General features: G+C 37.7%; 1 protein-coding gene across 1 annotated transcript; it reads right to left on the reverse strand.

Annotated features, from left to right (window-relative positions):
- Nucleotides 1–553: 553 nt before the first annotated feature.
- LOC141637778 (agamous-like MADS-box protein AGL27) lies at nucleotides 554–17,200 on the reverse strand. The gene is made up of 7 exons (XM_074447192.1): nucleotides 16,760–17,200; nucleotides 5,585–5,663; nucleotides 5,135–5,202; nucleotides 4,926–5,025; nucleotides 2,207–2,248; nucleotides 1,167–1,208; nucleotides 554–1,080 (listed from the first exon to the last, which is right to left on the reverse strand). Exons 1-7 carry the CDS (start codon nucleotides 16,963–16,965, stop codon nucleotides 865–867), a joined length of 753 nt encoding a protein of 250 aa, XP_074303293.1. The 5' UTR covers nucleotides 16,966–17,200; the 3' UTR covers nucleotides 554–864.
- Nucleotides 17,201–17,649: the final 449 nt, after the last annotated feature.

Below are 17,649 nucleotides of genomic sequence, written 5' to 3' on the forward strand. Positions count from 1 at the left end.
CTACTTGTGGTAAGTGCTCTTGCTAATGTTAGTATTGTGGAGTACTAAAAGTTGCCTATTATATATTATCCATATTTTTGTACCGGAGTCAAACTGAATTTTTGCTTCGTCTGTCGTTTATCTTGGTGTTTTATACCTAATAATGGTCGATTTAAATACAAAGAGGCTCGAGTTAAAATCGTCCCTAGCCAGTTTCTCTTTTATTGACGAGATTTTAACTCATCTCATAAAATATATGTGAAGAAAAAATCGGGCAAAATAGTTTACTACGTTAAATCTGAGTGTTCAAATTGAAGAATGAACTTACGTGTGGTAGAGATGGAAATTAAGAGTGCAAGTTTACAACTTGTTATTGTAGAACAAGAGCCAGAAGCGCCTCCTCCCTCGCAAGGACTTGCGTTCCTGTAGTTAGATCATAACCACCCGGTTGGTTTGGATTTCAAAGTAGTAAACACAAGGTTAGCAATTTGCAAATTAGACATTTGACAGCATGCTTGCCAATTGGAGATGAAGATGCCATGTACTTGCAATTTACATATTTCACAAATTTAGATTTGCTTGTAAATGTCGGCTGATAGTAAAATAAATTTTCTATTCATGACACGGGTTTGAAACCCATCAGCATCAACAATGCCCCGTCATCATTGTAGTTCCATTGAGTGAAGATACTCCTGGAGTCTTGGTTTATCACACCATGTTTATTACACTGTATCGGGGAGCTGAAAAGCCCCATTCAATCCCAAATATCAGGTCACATAGCCGGTACATCAAAATACATTTTTATGGTCAGTTTTGGGAGCTGGGACCCCTAAATAAGGCACACACCGAGAAATCACAGGGAATCAAGGAAGTCCCATAGTGTATTTAGAGGAGGAGCGTTAGCGTTCTCTGAGGTAGAGGACAGCCAGTATCAGTGTTGACCAGGCTAATGAATTCCACGCTCTTTCCACTGTCACGATGGCCATCCTCTGGTCTTACCTGATTGTTAATCTTGATCTCATTTTCATTATCATGATTTCCGGCCAGCTTGTTTCCGTTCATTTGATCCCCGTTATTGGGGTTGGTCTTCAGGTTTCTGGCCTGAATACACAAGAGTGCAACATTCATGTATTTTCCTTGATGTTTGCAAATTTGGTAACTACCCTTTCAGAGGATGATCATTTTACCTCTTCATTGAGCTGATCATTCTCCAGCTTCAACTTTTGGTCCTGTCAAATACTTGATAGACTTAAAATGGGAACAAGATTCAAACAAAATCATGGAGAAATTTCCACACAAGCCTTTGTTGGGTAGGCCTCTAGGGTGAGAGTGATTTATCAATTCTATTCATTGAAGTTGATTGTCATCGTGCCCTGCATTTTCATGATTTCATCATTTGTCATTTCCAATTCCCGCGCCTAGGTATGAAAAAGGTCATGGATATGATGGAGACGCCTTTGCCTATGTCATATATATTGATTGCTATTTGCGATAAACACATGATGAACTAGATATGTAAGTGAGCGTATGATCAGTATAGGACAAAGAGTTCCATTTATTGGCTCCATTAAAATGGAAAGCAATTTCATCAATAATACCTGAAACTCCAAAATCACCAACCAGCAATTACTACTACACCAGCAACAACCACAACAATTAGTAGACGATGGTGAGATGCCTAGATATCTGGACATAGTGACTGGTCTAAAAAAAAGTTGTGAAGAAACATTGCCATAGTAATTTATACATGAATGACTCCAGGAATTAGGAGCAGGCAGGAGTGGTTGGGGGTATGATTCAAACATAGAGACAGAAAACAGAAGACTTCTGAAGTTTCTTGAAGGTGAAGAACAAGTTCAAAGTCTATTGATCCTCGGTCAGAAACTCAGAACGAAACAATACCCATCTCAAGTCCCTTATAAGTTATAACCACAAAGGGAGATATGTGGACAAAAGAAAAAGATGGGGTTTCTAGTGGCTTCGGCAGAAGGCCCCCCACTACAGCTTCACTTTGTGGGCTATGCAAAGCGTTCCCACTATGATTCTGTTATGACTGGTGTGTTCAATAACATAGATAGTAAGGGGATATCAGTCCTTGACCATAACACGCTAGAACTCCATGCCAGCGAAGTGGAAGACCCATGTGGAAACATAATCGTCATGTACTGTTCAATTATGGATATTTCCAGCCAAAATCACAGATTAAGAAAGTCAGATATCGGTATACCTGTTCCTGAAGTGTCATAACTGTTCCCAGCATCAGTTGAGTCTGGCACAAGCAACAGGAAAAACAAAAATTAGTCGCACCAAGTTGTTAACACACCTCCAAGCCGCTTTTAACATAAAATCAGCTGCTTTATTTTTGTCGCAATCTTCCAGGGATTGTGAAAGAGGTCGTTCCCCTACCTGCTGCATCAAAAACTAAATCACAAGCCTCTAATAAAAAAGAGCAGTTCTGGCGTCACTTTCTATTATCTTTTCATTTTTGTGCTCTAACTTGTCTAATGTTACTACGAAGAAGGGACGTGTTCATGTAGCAGCAAACTACGGAAGCAGGAATAAGATAGCTCATACCTTGAACTTCTTGCTTCTATCTCAAACCAACTCCCACTTTTGACCTTTGACGATAGACTTAGTTGTCAAAATCACTATCGGGATCATATGATCGTACTAACCTAGCAGTAGGATCGTTTTAGTGGTAGGGTTGTTATAGGATCGTTCGGAAGGGATAGGATCGTAAATCAAAGGTAGGATCGTTCAGGAACATAAAAGACTCATTGTATACACTTTTGAAATTATACTTCACAAATTATACTAGATTTTCAAACTTGTTTATCCAACATTCCAACCTATTTGTAGGATCTTTCAATCCTTGGATTCGATCCCGCTACCCGAACCTACCACTTCATCTTCGATCCAAAGTAGAATCCCGATTCTGACAACCTTGGTACCGAGCAACGAAAAAAAGAAAGTCTACTCTATTTTTATTAACCAATTAGAATTGTCACCTAGTATCTACCCTAGCGTAAAAAAGCCCATGTTCTTTTGTACCCTTCATAACTCTCTTAACTACGTCTCCCTAATGCTCTTAGTCATACTTGCGGATGCAGAGCTTTGAGGGAGGGAGTAGGAGTAAATCTGGGAAAATTGACCTAGCTCGAAAGCTTGAATGAGTTCGAGCTGACCAATCTGACACCCGAACTAAGGATTCGAAGACCCGACTCAATATGACATGATATAAATATTTTATTGTTGCACATTTACCATTATTCCTAAATAACTTCATAATAACTAACTTGAAAATATTTCGAATCCGAAATAAACTCCAAATGAGCCGGCCGGTGGCCGAACTGGCATAACCCGGCGGTTTGTTGAGCACTTTTAGTCTACGCTCGGTGAATGGAAGCCCCACTATGGTCCCTCACAAGTCACTCACTTCACCACCCTACGACCCTCCTAATCTTCCATCTAAGGGTGAAAACAAGAGCGCCTTGCTACGCTTGAGCTCATGAAACAAAACTTCAGCTCGAGCTTATATAATTGTAAGATTTTCGTTTTTTGTTCTTTCGCTATTTTCAATAAAAGTTCATATATAAAATATTGGGCAAATCAATGAGAAGGTATGGTGATATAAAAATGTAATAATCATAATAAATATTCTTATAAAATAAGAGCAAGATCATATCCAATTTGAGCCGCCCGTGATCTTTTCGAGTTGAGCCAACATTAACTCAATTTGACCCGTTAAAACTCTGGAGGGAAGCTTGCACGAGCAAGCTTTAACCAAGTTGCTGAGGAGCTGTCTCGTCTCATTATCACCCTCACTTCCATCACTTTGGTGATCTCCCCCACCATAAACTTCTAACAGAGATTATCCATCATCACATCGTTAATACAAATCGTACTTCCTTTCTAGTCATGTCAATACCATCAAATCAAAAGTGATACTCCTTCATACCTAAAATACTTTGTGCCTTACAAACATGTCGCTTGAGCCAAGCAGCTTGTGTTGGTCACGAGACAACACGAGCTGTCTCGTCTCATTATCACTCCTACTTCCATCAAGTCTCCCTCTCTCATAAACATCTATTGGGGATTCTCCCTCATCACACCGTTAATGAAAATCATACTTCCTTTCTAGTTATGTCAATCTTATCAATCCTTGTATTTTCTCATCCATCAAAAGCGATACTCCTTCAACACTTTGTGCCATACAATCAGGTAAGGTTGGGTAAAATTGCATTAGGGTAGGGTTAAGGATGTGAATCTGAATAATTTGTTTGGATAGCACTTTTCTGTACAACCTTCTCTCTTACTATCGTTATAGTGATGTTAGAATAATAATGGCCAAACGAGAAACAGAACGATTATTACCAATGTTCCAACACGCTTTCTCTAACATTAGAGTGGGGTTCAAACTCAAATAACAGAAAGTAGTTATAAGAGAAGCCTTAGAAAATGAGTTAAATGAGGAACCCGAGGAACCGTAGGACTGTCTAGGGTTCATGCCTGACAAAAACGCTGGAGATTGCACATCATGAAAACTTCATACAACATTAACAACGCTATAGCCTAAGAAGATTCCAATCGGCTAACAAGAGCACAAAAAACGTGATAGAAACTAAATAAGTAAATGGAAAGATAGAGGCTAAAGGTGGTAAGGGTTCTCGCAAATAGCACCAATGCATAACATCATCTTTTCTCACATGGTAAAGTAATCCAGACAGTTTTCCCTCATTCATCTTTCAATAACGGAACTCCATGTTCTTCGTAATTACTCGTGACAGAACTGATCCTTTCTCTGTATAGTTGTATGACAACAAAATTCATATTCCGTATCGGAAGGAAATTGTTAATAATGAATAAACTGACACAGGAAGGACTGCAAAAGACATAATCACATGATGCTATAATAATAATAAGAAGAAGCCACGTAAGAAAAGTACCTTCCGGGCTCTTGTCTGTAGAAGAGCTGTAGTGAGTTGTTCCTCTAGTTGTATGAATTCATCCACACTGAGCTGCTCAAGATCGGGCCCTTTCAAATGCCTGATACATATCAAAGACTACTCCATTAATGTACCTACTCGGGCAAAGACTCAAGATTTGCAATTTAAAATTTCAGACAATCAACTATTCTGAGAGTCTTAATGCTTGCCTTTCAACTGTGTTGACTAGCTCACTACACGTGTGTGTTATTGGAAGGCTTGAACCTCTCAATTCTTGCTGTTGAAAACAAAGATAAACAAGTTAAGAATACGAAGATGATTGTTTAGCATGACAATGGGATTAGTGCAGTGTATTGGCCACTGCACCAACACATAGTAAAGATACAGAGATTTTGTACAAGACTTCATAATGAAGTTCGACAAGAAAGCATATTTAACTGATTTCTTTCATATGAAAAAGACGAAGTTACATTCTGATTCCTGTCATTTCTTTTGACGTGCTTAGTTCAGCATAGTCATGCATGCCGCATACAGCAAATTCGCGTCAACTTCACTATCATTACTGTCCAGAAATATTCTGTTGGTGGAGATATAGACTATAGAGGGACATAATTGCAATGATTCGTTTTCTTAGAAACGAGGTCCGGAAGCTCTTTTACCTCTGTGTCTTTGACAATTGTTAAAGCCTTCCCATCTAACGTAGTAGAATCTTCATAGCGTTCAATAACCTGGGCCAGACTGCATGAAGAAAAATTACCGAAGAATCAGACGTGTGAAATTTAAGCAGTCTTTGGCAAACAATATCATCACAAAGCGAGCACATTTGAAACACCAGCATTTATGAAGAACAACAAAAGATCACTCCCCTAGAGGCAAGAAGTAGCCCCAAAGAGCCACACGAAATATATGGATAATCCTTTATAGATGAGACATGAGTATCACCACCAGAACTACTCTCTTAAAACCAAACAATCAGCTGACTGGAAAAGAGAAAGCACCGTGAAAACAAAGAGAAACTATCTAAGAGAGAGTACTAACAAACTCAAGAGTGATCAACTTCAGTCTTTATTCACACATTTCCTTATAAGATGGAGGCCAACTTCCACTGCCGGGCTTAATCGACAGGTAATATTCACAATAATAATGAAAAGGAAACTGGTACTCCTTTAGTGTGACAAGAAATGTTACCTTGTATAACTTGGTTTGTACATGATCAGGGTCGTCTAAGCTTAGTTTGAAAATTTTAGGCAACAATAGCCTTTTTAGGAGTTTTCAAGTTGGCTAACATGTCAAGAAGTGAAGTTAGGAATATTGGGGAAAAGAATTGGTGAGCCTTGTCTAAAAGATATGGAAAGTGCGTACTATTTAGCCTTGTTAGGTGAGCCTTGTCTAAAAGGTGCACCTAAAATGCACCGAGGCGTTTTGGCTAGTGCCTCGTCAAAGGCCGCACTCAAGGCGCGCTTTTTTAAACTAAGCGTCTAAGAAAGGTTTCAGTAGGTTGTGGAACCGAGGCCTGTAAGGTATGGTGGCCTCGAATTACTTGATCTCCTTATACTATTTCTTTGAAGATAAAAAAAATCGTCCTATATTACTTACGCCACAAAGCATTAAGTTACCCAAAATTTCTCAGTCCAATTCGTCCAATTCCAATACTCTTCCAAGATCAGCTTTCTCCTTCCAACTCCACATTTTCATGGAACTAATCAAATAAACGATTGTGTCCCAAAATAATAGTAACAGTGTAACACCGATAATTCCTTTTTCTTGCCATTAATGATTTTATTTATTATCCTCTCTTTATAATAGAGAACGGAAGAATTTCCTATTACCATCGGGGTGCATCAAGGTTCCGCACTTAGTCCTTTTCTCTTTGCTATAGTTATGGATGAGTTGACAAGGGATATTCAGTACGACTGAGCAGGCGTAAGACTGAGTATTTGAGGTGTCAGTTCACTAAGGTGGTGGCGGGGTTGAGATCGACAGAGGCGGGGAGTATTATTTTCGATGGGAATGTTGTTGAGGGTTCGGATTTCTTCAGATATCTAGGATCTATATTCAAAAAGATGGGGAGTTAGACGGAGATGTGACTCACAGAATTAAAGCGGGATGGTTGAAATGGAAGAGTGCTTCAGGGTTTCTATACGATAAAGATATGCCCCAAAGATTAAAGGGAAAATTTTATCGCACGGCAATTAGGCCTGCCTTACTTTACGGCTCCGAGTGTTGGGCCGTGAAGCATTGTCACATTCTAAAGATGAGTGTAGCGGAGATGCGCATGTTGAGGTGGATGTGCGGACATACAAGGAAAGATCGGTTAAGGAATGAGGTGATTAGGGAATAGGTAAAAGTGGCGCCAATAGAGGACAAGATGATGGAAAACCGACTAAAATGGTTTGGCCTTGTGAGAAGGAGACCTATGGACGCACCAGTTAGGAGGCTGGAGACTTGGAGAACAGAAAAGGTCCCTAGAGGTAGAGAAAGACCGAGACAGACATGGTTGAGAGTGATAGAGCACGATATGAGAGTTCTGGGGCTTGAGGAGAGTATGGTGGCGGAGACACAATGGAGGGAAAGGATACATGTGGATTTTTAATATTTGATGTTTTTTTGACATATTTAGTGTGTTTTTTTTATTTAATTTAAAGAAATTAAATTATTTATTCTTCTCTCCTTTATTACATTTTTTTACCAACCACTTTCTTATAGATTTTACCTGGTTAATTCCGGATCCTTAATTCTATTTTGGTTTTTAAAAATCGTTTTAATCTTTTCTCTCGATTTAAATTTTAAGTTTTTATAAAAGAAAGCCGAAATTCGATTTTAAAACACCTAAGTTTACCTTGACTTTCCATTACATTTTCGTTCTTCCTTTTTGTTTTTCATCTCCCCTTTTTTATTCGCATTTTGAGGCGTGCGTTCACCCATGGACGGTTCGAAAGGATGATTCATGTCAGCCGACCCCAAATCATTTTGGGATTAAGGCTCTGATATTGTTGTTGTTATAATAGAGAACATATAAGGCGTATTCAATATTTCAATAGTATCCATATCGATGATTAGTTTCAAATTTATCCCACTTTGATTTCTAATTTCTTTTTTCGTGCAAATTTAAAAATTCAATCAATTTCTTTTTAGGAAAAAGGCAAATTTATTTTTATTTTTTTTTTTAAAAATCAAATCAATTTAAAAGAAAATATAATTCAATAATTGTTGTATATTTATCATTGTTTAATTATAGTTGATTGTTTCGTGTCATAAAACATTAGGAGGACAGCCTTATTAAGGTGAAAGCATAATCTCTACATTTTGAAGATTGTTTTTCAATTAGAGTCTTGAAGTCTTATTAAAAAAAATTGCTTATGATTAAGTAATTGAATTTTAGCTTAGAAAAACATTTTTTATCGAGTTATAGAATATGATTCCTTATAACTTGGATTTTGTCCGAACCTAAGGGGCTTAGACTCGCCATCGCGTATGGCGGTTTTTGGGATTTATTTTTTAGGATAAAGTCGCCATCTCCAATGGCGGCTTTGAGTTCGGTAGAAGCATATTATGTACAAGTGACGAAAAATATTTAGTGTATTTTATTTAACTTCTAAAAAATTATTTGCTCTTTTCGTATTTATTACACGTTTTTACCAACAACTTTCTTATATATTAATAACTGGTTCACTTTTAAGGTATTCCGGTCCCTTAAGTTTTACTTCGGTTTTCAAAATCTTTTTAATCTTTATTCTCGATTTAAATTCTAAGTTTTTATAAAAGAAATCCGGACTTCGATTTTAAAACCTATAAGGCTACCTTGGCTTTTGTATTATGTTTCACCCCCTTTTGTTTTTCACTTTTCCTTTTCTATATTTTCGCATATTGAGATGTGCGATCATCCATGAACGGTTCTAAAGGATGATTCATGTCAGCTAAACCCAGACCATTTTGGGATTAAGGCTCTGTTGTTGTTAAAGAAAAATATTACATAGTAAATCCGTCATGCCCAATGGCGACTTTAGGCCCCTTAGGTTCGTACAAAAATATGCCTACGTGGACCCCTAAATGAGAAATAGTTTACTTCCCAATCTAAAATGAAAATTAATTTATTTTTTTAACACTACTTCAACAAAAAATCATTTACAACATCTGGAATAGGGCTTTTCAATGTCATTAGACGGCCTTCTCAAAGTCATTAGACGCTTGTGTGATCCTCATTTATAGCCTTCATTAAGAGGCTAAAACTAGATGATGGCTCTCGGGAGATTATTTGTACAACAATCACGTAATTGTCATATGATGATTAAGGAGGAAAAAAAATTGATCCTCCTAAAATATTTGGATATATAGGATATTTTGAAGCATCCAAACTAAATGTCGAATAAATGTTTTGGGATTTTTGATATGTATGTTTTATCCGTGCTTCACCTTATCCGTCCTGATGCGACCCTTGAGTATCTTATCTAAATAAATGATGCTTCACGAGCATCAAATTTCATAATGATATATTGTAACACCCCATGTTGACTAGTGCTTAAAGGGGTTGAAAGTACTACTCATATCAACAAAGTACACTTTCTTTTCTGGTTATTCATGCAAAAGAACTCCACAGTCATTTGGAGTAGTCTTAGGATGTGTGACCTCCTGAGAAGGTTCCTGGAATGAGCGAGGACAAAATGCGTTGGAAGGGCCCGTGTTGATTTATGGGTCACTGGTAACCACTGGTTCCACTCATGGTCCTTGTTAGGCCGGGATGTAACATTTATTTATTTGACAGTCTAATGAACATGAAACCTATGGACTTTCTTGGCTTTAGAACCTATGAACTTGCTTGGCTTGGAGGTTAATGTTGTAAGGGTAATGTACGAACATAGAGAAAACATAAAAGTCATGGGTGGTGGTGGTGGTGGTGGTGGTGGTGGTGGATAGCGCAAAGAGATGAACTTAAAAGTGACCATTATCCATCATCCTCGTTCTACCCCAACATTGTGAACATTGTGGTGGTGGATAGAGCAAAGAGATGAACTTAAAAGTGACCATTATCCATCATCCTCGTTCTACCCCAAAATTTTACGCTGGAGCATTAGAAGTTATCTAGTGCACTTTAAAAATCAATATGCAACGCTATTCAAGAATTTGCTACTCTTGTATCAATATATCATGTAGTATGTGGTTCCTAGTAGGCTCAAAACTCTTATGACGTCTTTTGAGGGCCCCTTGGCTTGGGTCCCAAAGTTGGTAGCCATAATGGAAGGACTACCAACACTTAAGGTGTATGGCATATTGCTACTCTTATATTAATATATCATTTAGTACATGGTTCCTAGTAGGCTCAGAACTCTTATGACGTCTTTTTAGGGGCCCCTTGGCTTGGCTCCCAAAGTTGGTAGCCAAGTCACGTGGTTACCTTGTATATATGGAAGGACTACCAAGACTTAAGATCAACACTTAAGGTGTATGGCATAATGTAAGTGGTGGGGAAAAAAAATACCTTGTCTAATTTCCTTTGGACAAAGGAGAAAGTGTGAAATGAGGAAAGGATAAAGTGTGGAATGAGGAATTATAAAAAAGTGAGGTGAGGAAGTGCCTCAATGGTAGAAAGTGTGGAATGAGATAACATTGAACACGACAGATCAATCTATGCAAAATTTGTGTAATTACTCGATTTAAATTACATATAGATTTCATTTATAAGATTAGAAAGATGATAAATTGCTTAGGAGTAATGAAAAGGTTTGTGACTATAAATATCATATTATGTGTGTACTTAGAGCTCAATGTTAGCCAATTGGCTCACTTAAGTTAATCAATTCTAACACGAGCGAATTTTTTGAATTTGTTCTTAATTTATGTGAACATATTTGCGTATGTTTCTGTTTTCAACGGAGCCAAAGACTCAATACTATTACCATTTAGCCCACATTATGCGGGAGTTGATAAGACATTGGGTAATATTGTTCCTGTTGTGCACTCACTCATATTGAGTAGAGAACCTCTCCCTCCAACATCACGAGGAATACGACTATTCTTATTACTTATTAGACAAGGATAGAGCACGCCATACAATCAAACAAACAAACTTAGAAGATGGCAATTAAGGTCACAACCAAAGCACAAAGACAAAATTGATAAAAAAAGGAAAAAAATTTATCCAAACCAAATTTTTAGAAATAGATACTCGATTCAGTAAAAAACCATACAACGTACTATTCAAAAATCACAATCGTGAACCAAATCTATTACCGACCAAGTTGTGCCAAAATAAGACCAAACGATTTAATAACAAAAAAAATTAGGTATGGGGAACAAAAAAGATTGCTAGGGGTAAAGGGACACCAAAATACACATGGCTGAGACTGTCTGAGAGTGATACATCACGATATGAGATTTCTCGGGCTTGATGAGGAAATGGTGACGGATAGAAAATTGATAAAAAAAGGAAAATAATTTATCCAAACCAAATTTTAAGAAATAGATACTCGATTGAGGAAAAACCCGTACAACGTACTATTCAAAAATCAAAATCGTGAACCAAATCTATTACCGACCAAGTTATGCCAAAATAAGACCAAACGATTTAATAAAAAAAAATTAGGTTTGGCCATGTAAGGAGGCTGGAGAGTGGAGACCTGGGAACAGAAAAGATTGCTAGGGGTAAAGGGACACCAGAATAGACATGGCTGAGAATGATACAGCATGATATGAGATTTCTCGGGCTTGATGAGGGAATGGTGACGGATAGGGCACAATGGAGGGCAATGATACGTGAATTTTTAGGATTTGACGTTATTTGAAATATTTAATGTTTTTATTTAATTTTAAAAATTTACTTGTTCTTTTCGGATTTATTACACCTTTTTAACAACAACTTTCTTGTATATTAATACTTGGGTTCACTTTTAAGGTATTCCAGACCCTTAAGTTTTACTTCGATTTTCAAAATCGTTTAAATCTTTATTCTCGATTTAAATTCTAAGTTTTAATAAAAGAAATCCGAATTTCGATTTTAAAACCTATAAGTTTGCCTGGCTTTTGTATTATGTTTCACTCCCCTTTTGTTTTTCAATTTTTCTTTTCTTTTTTCGCATTTTGAGGTGTGCGTTCACCCTTGGACGGTTCTAAAGGATAATTCATGTTAGTCGACCCCAAATCATTTTGTGATTTAAGGCTCTGATTTTGTTGTTGTTGTTGTTGTAGGTTTGAATATCGAGTGTAGATTATGAAATGAATATTTATTGCGTTTGGATTTCGATCATGATCAATGATCCAATAAGTAAATAAATCGGGTTTGATTTGGATCATAATCTAATAGGTAAAAAAATCGTGATAGAATCTGATTCATTGCCACCCTAAAGTTTGTCGTGCAGTTTCATATGTATCATGAACATGAAAGGTAATCATATGAGTTTTAGGGTCCAGTCGAGTTCGAGCTCTTTGTTGTGCTTAAATAACTACAAAAAAGGTTTATTATGTTGGTTTTCTAAACGTAAGATGATGAAAATGACTATAATGTTACTTTGTGGAAGGGTGTTACGATGTTCTTCGTGGAAGGATGCTAGATCCTAAATTAAGGAATGCACCGTAATGGTGACGCTTTGCACTTGTGTGATGCATACGGCTGAACAGAAAGTGGCCCGGACCGGCAAACCGGATTGGCCGATCTAGTCCGGACCGGATACATATCGCTCCGGTCTCCTGATATGGGACCAGTCTCCGGTCCGGTCCGCACTAAGGGTGTATTTGGATAGCAAAAGTGGAGGGAAAGGGAGGGGAGGGGGGAGGAGGGAAGGGAAAGGGAGAGAAGGGAAGGGGAGGGGGAATGAAGAGTGGTTGTTTGGATACAATTTCCCTCCAAATCTTGCCTATTATGAAAAGATTTTGATTAGGCTTAGAGGAGGGAAATTGGATCCCTCCAAATCTCTCCCCCTCCATTTCCCTCCATCCTCATTTACTATCCAAACAAGGGATTTTTAATCTCCTACTCTCCCTCCCTTTCTTTTCCCTCCAAATTCCTCAATCCAAACACACCCTAAAAATTAAAATTCAATTTACCTTGTCAAGTAGTACCGGTCTAGTCCAAACCTGAATAAAACCGGACCTAAAGGGTTCCGGTCCAGTCCCCGGTCTTAGGATATGTAGTTATCCAGTCCGCGGGTTTATAAGGTCCGGTTCGATTTTGTCCGGTGAACACCCATAATGATGCATAATGCAGAAGAAAGGACCTCATGCATATTTAAGGATGTAAGGATGTTGAATCTCAACATTTGGTGCATTAACATCACCTCGATATAATGGGGCTAAGATTTGAACACTTAGTCTTGTGTGTGCCACCAAATTAAGGAGGGTAGTGAAGATAGTTTCTTCACTTATACACTTGTAATATAGACTACTCATTTAGCCTTCGTGTTCCAATGATTGATTGATTATTGTGGGTAGGCGATTTGAGTAAAGGTTAACTTCTAGTAGTCGCTTGGCCGTAATAAGTTCGTGTGGTGGATATGGCGGATTTTGTGTCCCCCGTTGTGGTGCAAAAGGGAGATTCGTCTATGGAGTGGTACAATAGGAGGTAAGGAGAGCAACTAATGGCGTGATGATATTCCACTAATCATTGTATCGGAATTAGCTATTTTATGAGTTTAAGATTAAGTTTAGGATTATTTTATTATTTTTAATTAGGTTAGTAGTCTTGTCCGTTAAGAAAACGGCATCTATATTTAAGTAGGATATTGGATGTTATTCTTATTCATATTGAAGTACTCCCTTTCAACCACTCTTTTCTTCCCATTTGAAGTGGGCACGGAGATTAAGGGTGGGGATATAATATTGATAAAGATATGAGTGGGTTTGGTAATTGGAGAGAGGTATGAATAATTAGGATTAAATATTAATAAAGGAGATGGGTGGGATTTGGTTATTGGAGAGAGGTTGGAATAATTAGAATTAAATATTAATAAAGGATATAGTGGGGTTTGATGAGTGGAGTATATATTAATAAAAACTTTCTCAAAAAGGAAAGAGGAAGAAAACCTGAATAATCCGTTTTAGGAAATAGGAAAGAAAAGAGTGGATGGGAGGGAGCATAATAAAAATCACATATTAGTGCTTCCGGATTTGATGAGTTTCAATCCAACCTTAAGGTTTTTGTTTGACGCGTTTTCAAACAATAACCCGAGTTCTAGTCAATAGGTCTTGATTATAATTCACCATTATTCGTTCTATAGGTCAAGATCAAATAAATCTCTCATTGTTTCGAGATCTTCGCGGATTTTGAAACAAATATCCTTTATTCAATTATTGTTATTTATTCATTTATTCTGTTCAATCGCTTCCGCGCAATTTTCCTATCAATATGGAAGGGCACGAGAAGATAGTCTCTTAATGTTTAATTGAAAAATCGTCTCTCCAAAGTCGAGCTTCAAACAATAAGGACTATTTTGGTGTATTAAATGCAATTAGGACTATTTTGGTGTATTAAATGATTTGGATAAATGATAGATATATGTTTCTGTAGAAGGAAACAGATTGCGTGTCACGCAAAGATCACTAACCGTGAGTTTGGGCCACAAGATGGGTCACGATCCGGATCCGGATCCGATTCTATCGTCGCTTGTAATGAAATCAAAGAAAAGAGTGGAACACTCCGCCTTGCAAATAGGCGACACGCATTCTTTCCGATGCATTTACACCTCACTTCGTGCATCCAAACCATCCAAACCGTTTCAAGACGTCACCATCGTAAGACTACTACTCCTAGCACGTCATCGTTGCGCCTGTCATTGATGCGTATGCTTATCGCTTATCCAAAGTGCATTTTTACCTCACTTATGTGCATCATGCAAACCGTTTCAAGAGGATCAGAGCGCAAGTACTCACTCCCGACTCCCGGCACGTCAATGTTGCAACTTGCGCCTGTCATCGTTGCGTGTGCTTATTGTTTACCTAGAGCCTTCCCCCTTCCCTCGCTAGGTGTAAAACAAAGACTCGCCTAAACCAAGGAGTGTGCGTGTGCTTATTGTGATACCATACGAGACACCTTGGCCCTAATAGGAGCGGTTATTCACAGTACTTGGCTCATAGGTCTGGCACGGTCCTTCTCGACATATTTTCGGTCCTTCTCGACATATTTTCGTCCACTCATTCACATTCATTCATATCCTGGAAAGCTTCCCAAGGGGTCACTCATGTGATTCGGTCATGTCAGGGTGATAGTGAGTAATGAGTAAATGACTCATAAAATGACTCATTTTATGTTGATATGAACACGAACTCAACCTAACAGGTCAAATCCGCCTATCAAAAGTTTTTCAGCATTGGGAGTTTCTATGGACGTTATGGTATAGTGTGAAATATCATAACGTTGAGGCATAAGATAGTATTAGGGGGTACCAGAGCAAGTACTCTTACAGCTAGTCTTGCTTGTGACGGGCTAATTCCGTCACAAGCTTGTGACCTCTTACAAAAAGGGAGAGGGGACAAGGTGGGGCACCCTCCATGTGCTTCCCACTCACCTATCTAAATGGGCATTTTGTGAGAGAAAACGGTATCCGTCACAAACTTGTGCAACTCTTATGGATCTTATGGAATTGAAGGTCACTAATTCGGGTTATACCTCACAAATAGACAAAAAGTTGATATCGAACCAAGGCTTGAACCTTTAGAATATTACTCGATCTCCCGTGATTCTACACTTCGTACGCCAATCAATATATTTCATTTGTTTCATTTGATTATATAAGTCTTTCAAAATATGTGAACCGGTGGGATACAATTAATACAAATTCTCATTTATGACGGAAACTTTTCGTCACAAACTTGTAATCTCTGACAAGCAGCAAGTGGGAAAATAAGTGAGAGAATGTTTGTGAGAGGTCACAAGCAATTGTACAATCAAATAGAAGTAATTAAACATAAAACTTGAATGTGTGGCACTTTGTAGCATGGAAAATGACCAAGCATGCATAAGACAAGAAAAAAGGCAGGCAGATACATGTGATATACTGTATCAATCAAACTGATACTCACTCAACAAAAAGCTCAAATTGCGAAGCAGGATGATGCCTAAACATTTAAGGATGACCGAATAGTTTGAACAAGTGGATACTCTTAAGCGCACTCATTACACAGTACAGATGTTGACCAACCATTTCTACACTACAACGGTGGTCTACTGAACGACGTGTATATATACACCACATTCCACCACGACGGCTGTGTGTATGCCTGTTTCATCACTTTCTTTTTCTTATTTAAATATACAAACATCTCTATGTCTCTTATAATATAACCACCCAATCACTTCCATAATAGGCAAGTCTAGGCAACCGTGCTAATTAGGTCATTAGAAAATTCTGGCAATAAAACATCACGACACTCCCCTTAATTTTAGGTAACTAATTTAATATTCCCTTAATCAACACGTTAATCACTCATAATGCTCCGCCGTCGCTCTCACCTTCACCATTACTTACTCAAAAAGGAAAAAATTCAAATAAAAGACGGTCGTGATTCGTGAAAAGATCCTCTCAGTAAATAAATGACTTTTCTCACTAATATTGCGACTTTGAACCTTCCTTCTTTCTAGAAGATCGAAAAATAAAATTAGGAAAACACATCAATCGAAAAAATCGGATACGGAAACTGAAAAGTCATGGAAGATAATAAGAAAATCAGTTGACAAATAATGACTAGAGAAAATCGATAAAATAAAAACGATAATGAATAAAATTATACAGTACGGAACAAAATTAAAAAGAAATTAAATTAAATTAGAAATTGCAAAGCATAAAAATAATCGAATACGGCAGCGAATATAAAAAAGTAAACAAATGAATGAGACCGAGAGACAGTACCTGGAGGCAGGAGAAGAAGAAGAAGCGGGAGTAAAGGACTGGTAAAGGCGACCGCGAGAGGAGAAGACGATAACAGCGACATCGACGTCACAGAGAAGCGAAAGTTCGCGAGCTTTTTTGATAAGACCATTACGGCGTTTAGAGAAGGTTACTTGACGGCTGCTTTTATCTTCTATTCTCTTCATCTCTATCTTCCGTCTCCCCATTATCTCAACCTATCTTTCTCTCTCTAGAATATTCTCTCTCTACACTGCCTCCTCATATCTTATGCAACAACTTAATATTTTATTTTAAAAGAGAGAGAGAGAGAAGTTTGGAAGGAGTAATCTGAATAATTAGTGGGGGCAACAAGCAGTTAGTGTGTTAAACAAGAAGGTAGAGAGGAGATTAGGGGATGGTGATTATATATATTCTCCTTTTTTAGCATTTTTTTTTGAGAGAAATGTTGCCGTTTTGGGGATTGTCGTTTAATTGGTGCACATACGGGATAAGCGGACCCCATTTTATATCTTTTCTTTCTTTTTTTTTTTCAAACAAGTCACAAGTTTGCCATGGGTTTGCGACGGATATGCCCATCATAGATGAGAATTTGTGTCTTGTTTTCATTGATTGTGGATACCTCCGTAGAGTATGCTCCTCGATAATTGAAAACTCCTGCATATTTTAAACACAAATTCTTATTATAAATGGCAGATATCAGTCTATATATAGTTATAGACGCACCAAATATCCACCCACTTTAACCAAAAGATAAGCAACAAGTTACATTGTAGGGCCCAAAAATATCACCATTTTAAGCATATTTAACTCGTCTTTTACTTTAGACGGGATATATCCATCTATAGTGAGACTAATTAATTTTAAATTCAAAACAACTTTTGAGGAATTCA

This window comes from Silene latifolia, unplaced genomic scaffold (assembly GCF_048544455.1).
Source record: "Silene latifolia isolate original U9 population unplaced genomic scaffold, ASM4854445v1 scaffold_144, whole genome shotgun sequence".
NCBI lineage: Eukaryota > Viridiplantae > Streptophyta > Magnoliopsida > Caryophyllales > Caryophyllaceae > Silene > Silene latifolia.